The sequence below is a fragment of the Amblyomma americanum genome, chromosome 2, assembly GCF_052857255.1.
Source record: "Amblyomma americanum isolate KBUSLIRL-KWMA chromosome 2, ASM5285725v1, whole genome shotgun sequence".
Lineage (NCBI taxonomy): Eukaryota > Metazoa > Arthropoda > Arachnida > Ixodida > Ixodidae > Amblyomma > Amblyomma americanum.
In genome coordinates, this window is record NC_135498.1 from 100,224,494 (window position 1) to 100,242,228 (window position 17,735).

At 51.7% G+C, this 17,735-nt stretch overlaps 1 protein-coding gene across 1 annotated transcript in view; it reads left to right on the forward strand.

The window, feature by feature from the left end:
- The window catches only part of LOC144121669 (putative RNA-binding protein 19), an 88,702-nt gene extending 78,162 nt beyond the window's left edge, over window positions 1-10,540 (forward strand). Inside the window, exons 27-28 of the mRNA XM_077655004.1 lie at window positions 8,906-9,044; window positions 9,995-10,540. Coding sequence (XP_077511130.1) covers window positions 8,906-9,000 — 95 coding nt within the window. The 3' untranslated portion in view covers window positions 9,001-9,044; window positions 9,995-10,540. The remainder of the gene's footprint in view (window positions 1-8,905; window positions 9,045-9,994) is intronic.
- Window positions 10,541-17,735: the final 7,195 nt, after the last annotated feature.

Below are 17,735 nucleotides of genomic sequence, written 5' to 3' on the forward strand. Positions count from 1 at the left end.
CCACAAAACCAAGCCAGAAACCAAACCTTTTTTAGTGCCCAAAATCTTGTTTGCCGACCCAACAATATGTGTTACGGCGCACTTGTATAGTGCTACTGACGTCGATGCTTTTGAGGTGCCACACCTCAGTATACGCGAAGGCGTGGCACAGCCAATACATAGCTTTAGAGTAGGGGGACCCTATCGATTAGGGAGATATATAGGGTCCCGCTATTCTAAACGTCTGTTGTCAAGTGTGGTCGAGGCTTTGGGGCCACTGGTTTCGCTGCGAGTGACGCCGGCATAGTGCTGCTTTTATGGGATCTTGCACAGATTCTTTGCAGTTAGGTCGTGTTGGTTTGATCGATCCGGCCACTTCTCCAAGCCTCCATTCCCTGCTTGCGAACTGCCAGGGTTGGTAGTGTAGGAGTTGTATATAGGCACCATTTCAATCGGGCTCTCCGCGAGATCACGCAGCTCTTGAACAATCCGTTGGCCTAACGGAATGTGACCACAGTAGTTGCCGATGAACGCTGTGGCTCTCCGGCACTCTAAATATAAAAGGGAGTAAGGTTGTCATCTAGCGCACCCCCTCCTATAAAAGGGAGTCTGCTAGATGACAACCTTACTCCGTTCTTACTCCCACATAGTCGCACTCGTGTTAAGAGTGTGGTGTTTGGCAGTTTTGAAAATCTCAAACCACAGCTTTTCACGCTTGAATTGCAGTGAGTTTGTCATACAGTCCGACTAAATGCGAGCTGTTTCCCCGCACTGGGCAAAGTCTGCTCCTGTGCCCTCGCTGTCCCTTCGTATTTTAGCCGGCTTATAGGCGGAGGCTGAACGTATTGCCTCCATGTACCGTGATCAGATGGCCGCGCGGAGGCATGCGTGGCTAAACCGTGGTGAGCCTTGCAGCGTGCAGATGTGTACGCGTGCACGGGCGCGCATGCGCTTTTCCCAGGCGGGCCGCATGACAAGAGGGCCCAGATAAATGAGGCGGCCATTGGTCTCCTCCGGAACGGCCCGTTGTCGGACAGGCGAGGAAGACTCGCTTCTCACGTCCGTCGGCGACGTCGGAGTTGGAGGGGGCGTGTCGCCGCCGCTGGGAGCTGAGGGGGACCGGCGCGAATTAATTGCCGCCTTTTTCTCTCGAGCCCGGCGGTGCTCGCCGGCGCCCACTCTCGGTGGGGGCCCCTGAGGTCCTCCTGCAAGGCGGCCGCCTCTTGAGCGCCTTGCACCGCGTCTCTTCTTCCCGCGCATGGGGTCGAGTTTGGTGCAGCGAAACATGCATCGCATGTGCCTATCTTTTATAACGAATCAGGGGAGACCCAAATGGAACGGTGTCACGTTGCTGCTGTCGGAAGCGTTATCTGACGAAGAAAAAAGAAGGGGGTGCGAGGCCAAGGAAAACGCTCGACATGAGACGCGCTGCTCGGCTTCAGTTCTTGCCGCACCCGCCCCGTTGTGCAGGTGTATGTACTGTCCTGTTCGTCCGCGGAGCTTCTCTAATGATGAGACGCCGAGTGTCGTCACTCTGCACACGGGGTCCCTCCCCTGCCGGCTTGGGTCAGAGGTCCACCGTGTCGCATTTATAATGGGCCTTTGTTTTCCACCCAAACCGACCAACCGTGTAACGGACCGCTTGGGAAGAACGATCAGTGTCGTGCTTGCGTTTCCTACCTGCGTTCGCACGTTAGGCCTGCCTGCATTCAGTCACATGGGTGAGAAGGGTGTTTTACGCGACTACAGCCGTTGGCCGCCTGGCGCGTGCACTGTCAACTCAGAGGGTCCGTGGTGCAGTTGACCGTGCATTTCCTCGGCGTACAGTGCACTGCATATTCCGCGAATGAAACTGACTTCCCGCGTTATTCCGCTGCACGCAAACGCGCCACCGCACGCTGCCGGGGCGCGGCGGCTGGCGGGCCCCATTAATCCGGCGCTGTGTAGGGTGCCTCCTCGATGCCCGCTACGCTGTGTATGGATGAGCTGCCGCAGGGAAGAACACAGCGCGGAGGAAACCGGCGTGTTCTCGCCGCTTCGAGTGCGGCTGGCCCTTGTACCGGACTGTACACGAGAAGCTTAGTTGTATATAAATGTACACCGGGACGCGCCTTAAGCCGTGCTTATCGACCAGAGCGCCAAATGCAGTCTCTTAGTTGCGTGCATCGGCGGTTTTTAAGTCCTGTTCGGGAACAGCAGGATCTCAGCCGTCGTCCCGCGAGCGAGGAGATCGCTCCGTATACTGTCCTGGTGTGGCGCGAAAGCCCGGTCGCGTTGAATTTGGCAGGAAGGTTGCCTACACGTGAGGTTCATTAATGTGACGTGCGGATGAGACGGGACGGTGACGGGTTGCTGTTTGGACAGAAGACCGAAACAAGCGTGACCACAGGCTGCAGCAGCGCCGCTTTGTGTCGTCACAGTCGTCCTCACGATATACTCCAGTGGCGATATGCAGTCAACATTGCCTCCGTGTAGTGAACACTGCGGCTTCGGAGAGCTCGTGCTACAGCGTCCCGATTGTTATCAAGTGCCGACTGCGTGCTCCGCAATCGCCGCGGCTTCCCGTTGCCTGCGCGCAACTCTAGACGGCGCGAACGCTGCACGGGCGTATACGCCCGCTTTCGCCACTGGCTCACCGCCGCCCCTATTCGCCGTCCGACGCTGCATGCGCTCCCGTGTGAGCAGCAAAACATCGGGGCGAGGGTTCGATTCCCACCCGCTGAGCACACCGGCCGGCTCCTGGGAGTGGCCGCCGCCGACATTGCTCGGCCATTTCCAGCTCGTTGCGGGACGGGTATAGATAGATAGGGAGGGAAGGCCGCGTGATATATGTTGCACACGGCGGCGCGGCTACATCGCACATGCCCCGTATATATATACCTACCTCCCGTATGCCCGCGCTCGGCTGCCGCGGCCAAGTGGCTCGGGCAGCGGCGGTAGGCGTGTATCGCTCTTCAGCTGTGGCCTTTCCGTGTTGGGCCCGGTCGGCGGCAGCTTTGCGCGCATACGTTATGCACCCGGCGCGCTGGGAGTGGCGCTGCAGTCTCCCGGTCCAGCTGTGCGCGGCGCACAATCGAGAAAGTGTACGTAGTATGCGTGGTGCGCAACGCCATCCAATTGTCGAGGGCCAGAAGCAGGGAGGGGCGCCCGCGAAAGTGCCGCCGAGAAACTGACCGGGAAACTGAATTCGCCACTGTCGAGGACACAGCGTCCGTATAGCGCCCTATTGCTGTGTGCTTGGCGCTCTTGCACGGTTTCGGTGCTTGGCGGCCGGCACTCTTGGGAAAAGGCGGCGGCATAGAGAGTGTACAGTCGTCTACACACCTGCGCAGTCTGTTGTGCATTTATATCAACTGCGGCTGCGTAGCCGGCCAAATATGGCCTTTAAAGACGTGAGGAGTTGAACGCAATCCATGGGAACGTGCATGCGTGATGAGGTATTGTTTCGAGCTATACATGGCACTCGTAAATGACGAAAGTGTACTTGCTCCCCGGTGCGCCAATCGAGTGCTCTAGATAGGTGTGTGGACGACTGTACGCAATACAAGGACCAGACCACAGCTGCTGCAGATTGAATCTAACGTGTGTGGCTTGTGTTTTTTTAAGCGCATTTGAATGGCTTTCTCGTATAAGGTCGTGTTTTACGAGCCGTTTCGCTTTTGAACGGGACGTTTCCTCGGATTTTCTTCACTGCATAGTGTGTAAGCATGCTGTATGCGTTCTTGGCTGTACGCCACTGGAAAAAATCCTTTGTCGTGTTTTTATTGCTGCTTTCTTATGCAGGTTCCTCCAACATGAAAAGGGACAATCAATTTGCGTGAAAAATCGAATTTCGATGCTGTTTCCGTACTAATGTTTGAAATGCTTTCGAATTTCAAGAAAAAAACTTGTTACAAAATCGGAAAAATGCCTCTGTCACACGTAATTATTGAGTCATCATTAATTAAATGCTCAAGCTTTGTTCTCTTTCATGTTCCCTTTCATACGTCATGCACATGCGTATATATTGCATCTATAGTATAAAGACCTGCAAGGAGCCTTTTTGCTCCGAACCTACCTTCATTATATCATCTCAAAACGCTAACCTCGTCTTTTATCGTTTCTCTTCTCGTGACCCTGCCTCGTCGTCGCCTTCGCCAACTCTGAGTATTAAGTCACTGCAAAATGTGAAGACCCAAAATGCTCTCTAGTTGTGAACATCGTTTCTTCTGTGTATTGTTTCGTGGCTCTAATGTTTACATCGTCTTCACCAGATCCGGATTCCGAGCCATTGCAACATTACTCAAAGTTGAGAGCATTACGCGAGCGTTAACGAACAGACCATGAGGTTTTCCTTTTCGTAAAACATTCACCAGGCTCGTTGAGCGCGCGTCGTTAAAGACATCCGTGACCACTGTTCCACCCCCGAGGAGCTGCGCTTGTTCATGTGCACGTCGCCTGTACTCCTCGGTCATTCAGGAGCGCTCGTGAAAGGAGGCCGCACCAGCCGAGGTTGTTGTGGGTATTGCCGACCCCGTCGCCGTCATCTGGCGGCCCGTTTCGGATGGTCGCCGCAGCAGCCTGTCCGGTTGCACGCATCGGGCCAGCGCGCCAAAACCGATGACCCGTCTCTCCCTTTGACTGGGAAAGCCGCCCGCGAGGAGCGTGGGAAAAACTAAGGGCTCAGGGAGGGAGAGCTCGCGGTCGCGTTATAACAAGTTCACCCTTTTCGGCAAAGAGTGTCGGCTTGCTCTTTGTTTTATACCTTCATTGTTTCCTTTAATTGGTTAGATGACGCTTTTACCGGACTCGTTTGCGCAAATGACCGCCCTTATTTCATCCGCGATAATCGCGTCGTGCAGGAAGAGAAAGCGGTCTGCCCAAACAACAAACAATCCGGATTTCCGTGTTTGCAGCATAACAGTTAGTGAGGTCTTGGAGGCGAGTTTCTGTGTCGCGTGGTTCCATGCATTATCGGCGACAAGACAGAATGCACCGTTTTTCTAGACCTCGGTATTTTTCTAGGCCACCTTTGTAATTGTTGGACCGCGTTACGCTTAAAGTGCACCCAGGTGAAAAATCTCGCTTACGCCTTCGGAGTGCCGAGAGTGCTGTACAAGAGCGCTGCCTCACTGCCGTGTTTTTCAATACTGGTATATTTGTTTCCTGTGTTCACGCTGTCTGCCGCAGCGCTGTCTGAAAGCGTTGCAAAATACACTACAAACCCCTGGTTTCTTGGGAATTTTCGGACGACACTTTACGGCTCTGAGTTTCATAGGTTATGGTAAATTTTTTCGACTGTGCTTCCACACATTGTTTTGTGCGGAGCTCAAGTATAATAGGAATCTTAATAAGTGAAGTTTTGAACAAAGCCGAAGTAAATACGGACATCATAAGGCAGTAAATTAATGGTGTGCAATTTACACCTTGAGGAGCAGTGTTCCACAAATTAGCCGCAGTGGAAATGCTCCGAGGTTCGCGCATGAAAGAGAGCTAGTGCTGAAGTTAAACACACGTGGAGTGTATTCCGGCTGTTCTGTTTCTATCGTCACGCTTAGAATGTGTATTTGTTTATTTAGAAATTTGAACGTGAGAACGGCGAGACGATATTCAATCAGCGGCCTGAGCGGCAGTATGTTTCTTAATTATTACGCCATTCATATGTAATCTCAGGGGATATACAACATGAACTGGGAGGCGAGTTTTTCAGACATGGTTCTTGTAAACCAGCGCAACGTCTCAAAGCCAAACAAGGAAGAGACAAAACACAGCGAAGCAACGCTACACAAGTCACTATGGCTGTCCCCACAGATGGATCCTGTAAAACAGCGCAACGGCTCGAAGCCAAACAAGGAAGGGACAAAACACAGCACAAGGAAGGGACAAAACACAGCGCTGTGTTTTGTCCCTTCCTTGTTTGGCTTCGAGCCGTTGCGCTGTATTAGAGAGATGGATCCTGTAAAACAGCGCAACGGCTCGAAGCGAAACAAGGAAGGGACAAAACGCAGCTGTGTTTTGTCCTGTAAAACAGCGCAACTGCTCGAAGCCAAACAAGGAAGGGCTGTAAAACAGCGCAACGGCTCGAGCTGTTGCGCTGTATTACAGGATCCATCTCGGAGGACAGCCATAGCGACTTGTGTAGCGTTGTTTCTAGCTTTTGTAGAACATCGTTTCGTCGCGCTTGAACCGGTCTCGAGATTTTTTCGATCATTCTTTACTTAGCTGGAAAGAAGTACGGAGGAAACTTTCTGATCATGGATGCAATGAAATTGAGACAGCGAGTATTCCTATACAATGACTTGTGATAAACTTTGTTGACCATGAAATGAGCTTTCTACTTTTCTTGCTGCATTGTAAATCATAGAAAGTCGTTTGCAAATTGACGCAGCGGCCGCCAAAATGCGAGCGCATGCGCATTCCGCCAGCATTCGTGTTACGAAACGGATACTTTGCTTGACGTAAAACTTTCGATCGAAGGAGGTGAACACCGCTCGGCCGCGTTGCATTAATTTTTTCTGATGAAGAAAGAAACCGTAAATAGTACACGCGGTCTCGCTCAAATGCTCCTTGTGGAAGCTGCAACTGGTGTCGGTCGTGTGCGGGGTTGGATTATATGCAGGCTGTTCGCGCGCAAGAACTGCTCGTGCGTCACTTCGGCATTCGATTACATCTATACAACGTATAGACAATGTGTGTACAATGTATTGGCTGTACAATGTATAGCTGGGGCTTTGTTCCTCGATCACTCATCGTATTTTTTTTTTCGTCGCTCTATTCGTTGTGTCTGTGGCGTTCTGTCAAAGTTAGCGCTTCCACTGCAAAAATTCTATACCAACTAGTCCCTGTAATAGTTGTGTAGGGAGTATTCAATCACGTCACAGCGGCCGCCATTTTCTTGTCTGTGAAGCACTGCGAAAGGCTGCGGGCGTGCCTAATGGGATTATCGCCTCTTGCTCCGACCTGCACTGCTGAAATTACGCGCTGGGCAACAAAATGGCGCCCGTGACGTCACGTGAATACCCCCTATTGTCCCTCATTGTTACAGCCAGTGAGCAAGCAGGCCTCAGAAATTAGTCCCCGATTTGCAAGCGCCAGCTGCACACCGTGCAGGACTCCTCCACGTTGTAGCGTGAACGGAGACAGCTTTTGCGTTTAGACTTTTTGGTTCTTCTTATTTTTTTCATTATTCAACGCCGCCGCTCGAGTGTCGGGAGCAAGGAACGTGGTTTGTATCGCGTTCCCTCCACTTGTGGCGACGCACCACGTGAAAGAGATCAGCCCTGGAGGGAAGACCCGCGGGACCAGGGTTCGTTTTCCCCTCTTCGAGCTCGCCCGAAAGTCGAAACTCGAGACGCGGGGAGTGAACGGGACTCGGTGGAAGGAGGGGTGCGCAACATCTTGTTAGCACTTGGTTAAACAGTCCGCTCCCTCCGCGTGTCCCGGCGTCCCCGGGTGCGGGCACTCTACGGGAGGAGCGGTGTGTCGTCCTGTGCAGAGGACACCGCGAGACTTGTGCGTGTCGGTGTAGACGGAGCATGCGGGGGGTCGAGGTCTCGGAGGCCGCGGCGGAAGAAGGCGGGGCCCCCTTGCTCCTATATGTCTGAGGCGTCGTCGTGTTTGCGTCTACTGGCGTCGGGGACGCGAGCGCTTCTTGGAAGGGCTCGAAGAGGTGACGTGCTTCTGTGTCGCGGGTGCCTTTCGTTGCTTGCACGTGTTGGTGTCTGCGGCGGCACCGCTATTGAGCACATACGTCCGGACCCGGGTAGTTTGCTGCGTTCTGCACGGGCTCTCCCTTTCGCACGTGTACCCGAGCGATCGCGCTAACTAGAATCACCGATGAGCAGGCGGGCCGTTGTGTCCGAAGGGGGGGGGGGGGGGGGGGGGGGGGCATATTGCGCGCCCGAGTTTGTGTTTGCCTGTACTTCCGTTTGTTTCCGGTATTGCCACTCACTGCTTGTCTGCAACCTGTCAGAGGGCAATCGATCGCGCGCTTCTATCTGTAGTCTACTCACGAATTGGTTTTCTTCTGTCATGGTTGGTACAAAATGCTTATTATCGAGAGGCGCTTTGCAGAAACATCGCACCGCCAGTCTTGGCTAGAAAAGACTGGAAGGGGCGCAGAGGTTAGTGTTTTGTTAACTTACGAGTACTTGCCGACAGGCATTACAGCTTTAACTCTCTCAGAGAATAATTAGTAATTGGAAAGTGATCACCAGCCACAATTAGTCTCCGCTTGGTGAAACCGCTCATCCAGAGTGCGAAGTGTCGCACTTAGTCCCCATTTTAGCCATCTTTGATTTGGCTTGCTGTGAATGGTGTATACCTGGTCGTTGTGGGTGGGGCTTATCCATTCGTCCTTTCCGTCATCGTCTCGCGCCGATTTCTCGCGCGTTAACTTTGCACCGACTCCTTTACCGGGCGGGTGGTTCCATGGGATGTCGCGTCGATCGCTCACTTCTTGCTCGTTGTAACGGAAACCTTATGCATGCTGTGCTGCGCGAGCCGACCGCCGCGTGTTTTCACTTTGGTCCTATACGTGCGCGACTGCGCCCGTCCGTCTCCATAGAGAAAAGGCTACAAAACAATTTGCCTCTGCTGACCCCGGCTGGGTGGAACGCAAAACTCGGTGAGACTAACTGTTTGTCGTTGCTGCTTCCTATTCTTCGGTCACGCGAGGGCCCAAGCCGAGACATTTTTATCACGTGACTGCGCCTTCTCGCCCTGCACAAATAGATGCCTGTTATCCCACCATCTGTGGCATCACGCTTTACATGACGTCATGCGTCACGTGTCAAAAAGTCACGTGACTAAACCGGATTGGGGCGACGCTGACATGTGGTAAAACGTGCCAAAAACATGTCTCGCTCTACAAAAAAAATTGTGTCGTTTCAACCGCGTGCGGTGTATGCCGGCCTCATCCGCAGGTGCTTCGCTTTTCACGTCGCAGGTCCGTCCAGCAAGCGCCTCAAGAAGTCCGACCTGCTGGCTTCGCTGGATGGCTCCGGAGAGCAGCAGGATGCAGGCGCCGACTGGAGTCTCTAGCTGCTCTCCCCTGTGCGCAGCTGTGTAAAAATTCGCGTGAGCAGGTGGGTGTCCCGCGTGCTGGGTAGTGCTTGGATGCTCTTGGTAATAATAATAATTGGTTTTTTGGGGAAAGGAAATGGCGCAGTATCTGTCTCATATATCGTTGGACACCTGAACCGCGCCGTAAGGGAAGGGATAAGGGAGGGACTGAAAGAAGAAAGGAATAGGTGCCGTAGTGGAGGGCTCCGGAATAATTTCGACCACCTGGGGATCTTTAACGTGCACTGACATCGCACAGCACACGGGCGCCTCTTGATAGCGGCCAGTTGCCGGATTACCGGCCCTACTGGCACTGCACGTCACCGGGTTGCCAGCAGCACGCACTCGATAGAACGGTTGAATCGTTAACTTTCGTTATCACCTTTTGCCGCCCTGATGCTCGCGTTGTTGAGGTGCACTCTCATAGTGCCTGGCTTAGTTGCAACGTATTATGGGGGGGGGGGGGACATTCTTTTTTGGCTACGGTGAAAATGTGGCTGCTTTTGCTGCCCACACCCGCCTTCCAAAGAGAAACATAAAAGCCAGCGAGAGGAAAGCAACTAATTTAACACACTTTGAGAAAGGCGGTCCTACATAATTATTTGAAAGAATATACCTGTCGCCTTCGCGTTTTATGCATCGGACACCTGGAGTTAGTGTGCCTTGTTAGAGCGAGCTTTGCTGGCCAGCTTTTTGCCGTTTGTCGGTAAACGTTAACTGCCTTCGATACTGACATTGCTGTACATTTGAGTGATCATCTGTTGTGCATTATATGCACCGTGCTTAAGACATCGCCAACTCTGTTTTGTATCCGGGGCGGTTGCATGTTCGTCGCAACATTCCGTGACGATCCATCCTTTTTTTTTGGTAGCTATTCTAACTTTCAGTTTGATCACTTTTCGGCATCAGCTAAATCTGTGTTCCCTAACAAGCAACTCTACTTTATTATTTCTCTCTCTCTATTGAATTGCAGGACTGCGCTGGAATGGATGTTCCGACGGCGTGGCTGGGTCTCCAGATATCCTGTGCCGCTTTGGGTAAAGCTCAGCCAAAAAGCGGCTCAGTGAATATGCTTTTCGGACAAGGGAGGCACCTCTTTCTACACATATATAGAGCCCCCTTCCCCCCCCCCCCCCCTTCCTGACCTACTCGGCTCACGGCGTGAAGACGCTGGGCTGCATTTTCTAGCTTCACTACTCTACGAACAGCGGCAAAGGCGTTAGCGCGTGCTTCATGATGTGTCTTCGCCAGTTACTGCCAGAACCGGAAGGTGCTGCTGTTGGGGCACAAGTGGCAAACGCCGAAGGAACGCGCCCAGGCGCAGAAGTGTTTTCACTCGCATAGTAGTTTTCATCACCGTCTGGAGCGCAGTCCGGCCGCGTCAGCAAATCTTAAGAATGAGGACTGGCCGATTCATTCTGGGGTGGGGTTGCATGGTCCGTCCACTGGATGTTGAGGGGACGCAGTGGCTGGAAGTGAGCTGAGGGACCTCAATAAAGCGTGGTACTTTTATTTTCTTCTTGGGGGCGACTCAATTTCTGACTGTTTCACATTTTGTTGTCCTTTTCTCAATCAACTTCCTTTTCCTAACTTTCCGGTTTCTACGATAGTATCAGGTTCAACATGACTGCCGGTCAAACCCTTGCCAAGTATAATTAAACTTCAGGGCACAGCCAAATTCTCGCGTAGATGTGCTTTGTCGGCGTTTGCGCTCCTAAAGAACCCGAGGTCGATGTTTTTTGACATGAGGTGCGTTCAGGAGATGCCGTGTTGACCACACACACTTCCAAAGATGTCCTCATGGGGTTTCTCTCTGTCCTCATGTGCAATGACTAGCTTGGCCGCAGGCGTGGCCGGTTTGTGCCGTGGGGCGTCAACTGGTGGCCAAGGCTGCAGACGGCTCGGATCTCGAGACAAGAAGCATGCAGGAGAAATCTCAAAAGCTGGAGCGCGAACTGGAAATGAAGTAACCTCACGCTAAAATGGAGGTGGTGCGATGGCGGCTCATGTAGTGTCGGCACAAAATGGCGCGAAGCACAACCTTTAGGCGTTCTCCTCAGCACTGAGAGCGATAGCTAGAGGGATCACTGCTACTTAATAAGGCGAAAGCGTTAATGATGATCATGATGACCTGAGGCTCAATGGCACATACCCACGGCGGGGATTGGCTAGGGTGCACTGCGGCTACAAACGCACTCATGGGCAAGGAGTTGAGCAATTGCGTAACTTTGTGTCGTCGATTCAAATCTGGATAACAAACAAAAAAAAGCGTTAAGGAGGTCGATCGAAGAAAATTCGGCTGCGTCGTCGGCGTCCTTGGTCGTTAGCGAAAAAATCCCTGGAGAAGGAACCTGGAAGCAGGTGGGCCACCTATAGTCACAACCTGCGCTCCGGATTGTGAGCGAACTGCCCACCGCGGCAGTTAAATTGATTGGCCGCTAGGGAAAGCAACCAAAGCCGCACAAGGCTAGGAACACCTGTCATCGCAGGTCAGTGGCACATCGCTTAACCGCTGCACCACAGGAGTGGTTTGATTACTCCCAAGTCTCTGTGAATGCTAAGTAGAGAATGACCAATTCCGCACATATGGGCATTAACCCATTAAAGCTGTCGCGCCGTACCCTTAAGGCGCACCTTAAGCTTCGCCTCCAATTTTTTAAAGTTCAAGATGGCGCGTTGTTGGGTGAATTGTTCGTACATAGTTAACGAAACTGCGTAAAGACTCCGAGAAGACAGCGGCCCTTTGTGTCATTTTATAACCAGGTCCTTAATTGTTGAGCTCAAGGTTATTTGCAGTGGGGTCTTGGTTGGCACCTGTACCGTCCGGTGCCTTGTTTAATGGCATTGATCGGTGATGTCGTGCGTCGTTTAGACGTCGAAAAAATTGTGTGTGTTTTTAGATACGTCGGCGATTATTTGGCTTTTTTTGAACATCATCGTTATAGGACGATTTAAGGTCTTGAAGTGTGCGGGCGTGCATGAAAACATGAATGCCCAATGGCGACAGTTGCACAGTATAAGACATATGTTAAGGCAACAAAATGAAAAAGAAAAATAGGCCTCTCTTGCACTAATGTATAGCGGGTATAATCCCGATACTAACACAAAAGATGTGGCCCTTGGGCAAATTGGATTTTGCCACCCGAAGGTGGACAGAAATCAATAGGGGAATTGCTACCAAAGCGACCCACAGCCGGAGAGCGGGCCCGGGGAGACTCCCCTGATCTCCCGTAGAAAGTAGCAGGTTGGGATGGGAGATATGGGTAGGGTTAATGGGATTGAGGATAGCGCAGTCTTTTTTTTCGTATTTCGGATCCTTTGAGTCCCTTTCCCGGCCTCCGTAGAGGATGAGCGCTCAAATTTCAACCGATAGTGCAGCCTCCTCGGCCTCCGAGCGTACTTCCATGCCAAAGAAAACGCTTGCCGGGGTCTTCGGCCGTCCGAGACAGGGTAACCTAACAGGGGCTCGACCAACAACCCTTCCCAAAGCCAGGTTCCGCCACCCCGACCGTCCAGCAGTACTAAGATGGCAGAGCTTTTGCGCTACCCGTTCGGTCATTCGCCTCTTACTCCACGGTACTTGCACGCGGTAGGAACCCTTTCACAGTTTTCGAATGGCGTCGCACCACCGGCGTTCGCCCCCTGACATAGTCTGTGAAGCTCTTGCTGCAACGGCTTGGGGTCTCATTTTATGTCCCCAGCACACACCTCACAGTACAGTCGCTGGTAAAAAAGATTAGCACACAGAACGGAACAGCGGAGCGCCAGAATGACAACGCGTGGCGCTGCGGGTTACGAAGAGGCTGAAACGAGAGTGCTGGGCCGTTCCCATTCTACAGTATTAGGGGGGGGGGGGGGTGTGACGGCCCAGCAAGATATATTTTTCTGCCACGCCCTCTTTTTTTGATACAGCCTTGCTCCCGCAGGCGAATGGTGAAGAATAGGATAGTTGTTTTTTTTTTGCTTGTTTGGCAGTTATTTTTGCGAGCAGCCTCAGCCGCGCTGCGGAAGGATGGCTATGAAAGAAGAGGAAACAATTGCCTGAAATAGGATAGTTTATTGGATGTTGCCTAAGCGATAGGCCAAGCGAAGAAAAACGGTGATATCGCTCAGCCTGTTCGCGATAGGCGATAACAGGTGTTATAAATTAGACCCACGCCCTAAGAATCTTGCCAGAACGAAAAAGACATGCCGCGCGTCAACCTCGCTACAAGAGCGGAAATCCTGACATTAGTTCAGGAAGGCAGGTCCCGGAGAAGCATTGCTGCCGAAGTAGGGTGCGCAGTAGGGACTGTGACCCGCATTGTGCGTGCCTTCCTAGAAGAAGAGAGGACTGGCGACGCGGAGCGTAGCGGACGTCCGAGAGCCCTAACTGAGGAGCAAGATCGGCTGATCATTGACGCCGCCTTCCGCAGCCCTGATATTACCGCTGCCGAGATACAGCAGGAACTGGGCCTCCAGGGAGTCTTTGTGGACGATTAGGAGACGCCTTCGGTCAGCCGGGCTGTATACTCGCGTCGCTTGTCGGAAGCCACTTCTCACTGCACATCACCAACGACTCCATCTCGACTTTGGCACAAGCCACCTCACTTGGAGAAGATTGGGGGCTAGTCATATTCTCAGATGAATCGACATTCTCCACGAAGTGGGGCGAGCAGCGGCGCGTCTGGAGGCCGGTTGGCACGCGGTAGGTGCACAACAATCCTTTTTTATTTGTTACTTACTCGAGGGCGAGACATTGATCTGGCCAGTGACTACGGTTAGTGCTCCTTCTCAAGTGACATGCATTGTATGCTGGTGTTATTTTTATACGGTTTTATCGCTAAAAGTTCATCTTGGTGCACTTAAGGTGTAGCATTCTAATCTTTAACACTTAAGAGTCATGAATGACTATGCTTAAGTCATTAGAAATTTCAATCTTTTACTCCATCGTAACGAGAGGTTTTGGCCAATAGGTGCTCAGCTTTTCTCAGACAAATTGCATAATCGTATTTATTTTTTGCAGGTATGACCCACAGTTCGCGCAGGTCGTCGCATCCAGCGGACGTCGCTCCATTAACGTGTGGGGTTGCATTACGCACCAAGGGCTCGGGCCACTGATCAGGGTCGAGGGAACGCTGACTGCTGCTTCCTACGAAGCTATTATTCAAAATGACCTTCTCCGTTTTGTTTTGGACGGCCCGTTCCCTGATGGGTGCTTCCTCTTTCAGCACGACAGAAGTCCTATCCACACATGCAGGTATGACAACGTTTTAGCTCAGGTTATGTCACGCCGAGATAGTGTCTGCAAAACGAATTGCATTTCCATCACAAGTGTGAACTAAAACTGAGTAGAGTGAAGAGCGAAACAAAGCTACGCTGATAAGCAGGTCATATCTGGCAGCAACGCGCATATAGCAAGGCAGACAAGACATGGAGAAGACGAGGAGCAATAGTGAACATACCGCCAGCATAACAGCCTTCATTTTGATTTCACTGAAATAATAAACGTTTCTTGTCCCTATAAGCACCTCTTCGTTCTGTTTTGGCAATGCACTATAAAGCAAACAAAGTCACGTTTTCGCAAGGAACGATTGTTTCCATGTGATGTCATACTACACTAAAAGCGATACAAAACTGACAGAATCGTTCCGCTTGCTTTATTCAATGTTCCCTAGCGTATTTTTCACTGTTCTTACTTTCATGCAAACACGAAACGAATGCTTGCTTGCAGCGTGTCATTGTTTTCTTTTTTTTCTCAGGCGGGTGCGGCAACTGCTTGAAGAGCTCTGCATCCAGGAGCTACCATGGCCTCCCAAGGGAGCAGATTTTAATATCGTTGAAAATATATGGGGGCTAATGAAAAAGCGACTAGCGAAAAGGCAGCTGCACGAGTCATCGCCAGATATTCTTTGGGCGGCGGTTCAAGAGGAATGGAGCAGGCTCCAGGCTCTTCCTGGCCTTGCAAGGAGCCTGTTTGAATCCTTGCCTGAGCGCCTTCAAAGCGTTTTGAGGGTGGGTGGGGCCTATGCACGCCACTAGTGCAATGACGTGTTTGCTTTCGCATACCGACAGCCAGCTGGCTATCCTCCTTACATCTTTTCTTGAATTAATGGGATAGTGCTCCTGTCAATATTATGTGGATTAGTTGCATTGAAAAAATAGTCTATCTGTTTGTCGAGCTTGTGTAATACTCGCTAAAAGCAGCGCTGTCATCTATTCCCCCTCCCAGTTTCTTTTGACAAACCATCACGGACATAAAAAAGACAGTAATAGAAAAGAATACATCTTTGCTGATGATAACCGAGCCAAAATAAATGCTGCCTATAGAGTCACGTAGGGTAGGCACTTCGGCGCTAAGGCGATAGCACGCTTGATAAAGCTTACTTCCTACCGTCCCCCCCCCCCCCCCCCCGTGCTGCAAGAATGGAAACGGCCCGATAGGCAGGTCTGCGAACCGCAGCGCCGCGTGGTGAGATTCCACAATTCTGATCGCCAGTGATCTGTGCTAATATTTTTTGCCCGCGACTGTACCACAAGGTATATTTGCGCGTGCTTTCCCAAAGCTCAGTGTCTTTCTGCGATTTCGTCAGGTCTGCTAACCGTTATTCGGTATTGACCACAGGGCTTTCCCGAGTTTTGTGGCTTACTGGCCTCTGGAGTGGGCTACCAACTTTTCCTGTTTTCGGCCCTAGGGGCCCTAGGGGCGAGTTCCCCAAACCCAGGCTTGGTTAGCCCCAGCCGCATGCCCCCGCTTGGCATCGAACAGTTCGGAATCCGAAACCAACGCGTTCGCGGCAGGATGGTACGCCCTTCGTACCGGGAGGATACCGAGTGGCTTATTTAATAATAATTGGTTTTGGGGGAAAGGAAATGGTGCAGTATCTGTCTCATATATCATTGGACACCTGAACCGCGCCTTAACGGAAGGGATAAAGGAGGGAGTGAAAGAAGAAAGGAATAAGAGGTGCCGTAGTGGAGGGCTCCGGAATAATTTCGACCACCTGGGGATCTTTAACGTGCACTGACATCCCACAGCACACGGGCGCCTTAGCGTTTTGCCTCCATAAACACGCAGCCGCCGCGGTCGCCTATTTCTAGCGTTTTTAATTTCATGCCGCTGTTCTGATCTGGAGCCGGGTTCTGCGTGTCCAGTTCGTAACCCTCCGGACCAACCCCCGCACGCGGACATCGTGGGCTGCGACACGCTCACAGCGTCGCGGAGAGGCCGCTGCGCCCTCTCGTGGGGAGTGGCATCCCCAGAGAGTGGGATCTGTCCCACTCTGACCGCTGGCGTTGCACCAGGACAAAGCCTAGTGGCCGAAACTACACCGGCCCCGATCTGGTGGCGGGGGGTGGAAGGGCACGAGCGGGCCGCCAGTCGGATTTTTCCTCACAAGACAGATAAAATAACAGATGCTGTCATCATTACACCCCAACCAGGCGCTGTGCGCTGCGGTGGAGCCTGAAATCAGTCGCAATTGCCCTTTTAAACGCATTGAAATCCAAAACCTATTTAGAAACAACATTGGCGCCCAACGTTGGGCATCACATGAGCGAACTTAACCTCGTTGTAGAGGCAGGGTCTTAACAAACGGCTCGCTCAGAGAAGACGCGGGGGCTCGAAAACAAAAGCGCTTTATGGTCCGAAATGGAAAGAAAATACTTGAAGCACAGCAAAATTAGGATTGGCAAAATTCAATTATCGCAAGCGCACAACGGTGCATAGAGCAGATAAATAGGACAAGTGAACAAGAGCTAAGCAAATAAAGACATTTCCAACAGGACCTCGTTCCAGCACGCACCCTGCTAAAGCAGCTCAGAGAACGCATTAGTGAACGGTCAGCCAATCTCGCTACGCTGAAGACCTCCGCCCTTTCTTTTATTAGCTGTTCACCCTCTGCCGGCGTATCACAGGGCGCAGTCCTGACTTTCGCTCACAGGCAGAACCAACAGCTATTCCCGCGCACTGATGGGCGCGGTGCCCATAGGCGCCTGCAGATGGCGATCATCACGAATTGACAAAGCAAAATTAACACATCGGCTCTCGAGAGAAGACTAGGTATACTGGTGGTGTAAAAGCAAACTGGAAAACATTACGCGAACAGTCACAGAAATCCTTTCAAAATGCGGTACTACGAGAAATGAATAGGATTCTAGTAAAAAAAAAAAAACAAGAAGGGGGAGTACAAAAGAAGTGAAACAGCTACTTTAAGTTGCTGTAGTCGGACACGCCGCCGCAATGGCTCAGTGGAAGTGCTCGGCTGTTGACCTAAAGGACGCAGGTTCGATCCCAGCCGCGGCGGTCTAATTTAGATAGATACGAAATGCTAGAGACTCGTTTATTAGGTGATATCAGTGCATGCCAGAGAACCCCAGGTAGCCAAAATGATCTGGAGCCCTTAACTATGGCGCCCCTCATAGCCTGAGTCACTTTGGGACATTAAACACCATAAATCAAACAAAGCCGCTTCGTTCTCGAGTTGAATTCGACTAATACAACTCAACGAAGCGGCGAATGCTCCTCAGAGGCAGCCCTCCAGCCAAAGGAGTCGATCGGTCGACGCCATTGACTGGAGAGCGTTCTTAGAGGAGAATCTGCTGCTTCGGTCTTGACATGGCTCTTGAGTTAATATAGGCAAAATGGCGCTGGCAACGGGCCCCATTTAAAGGGCGTCATAATATCAGGGTAACGCTGGTGAAAGGACCAATTAGGGATCGCTAATACAGAAGAC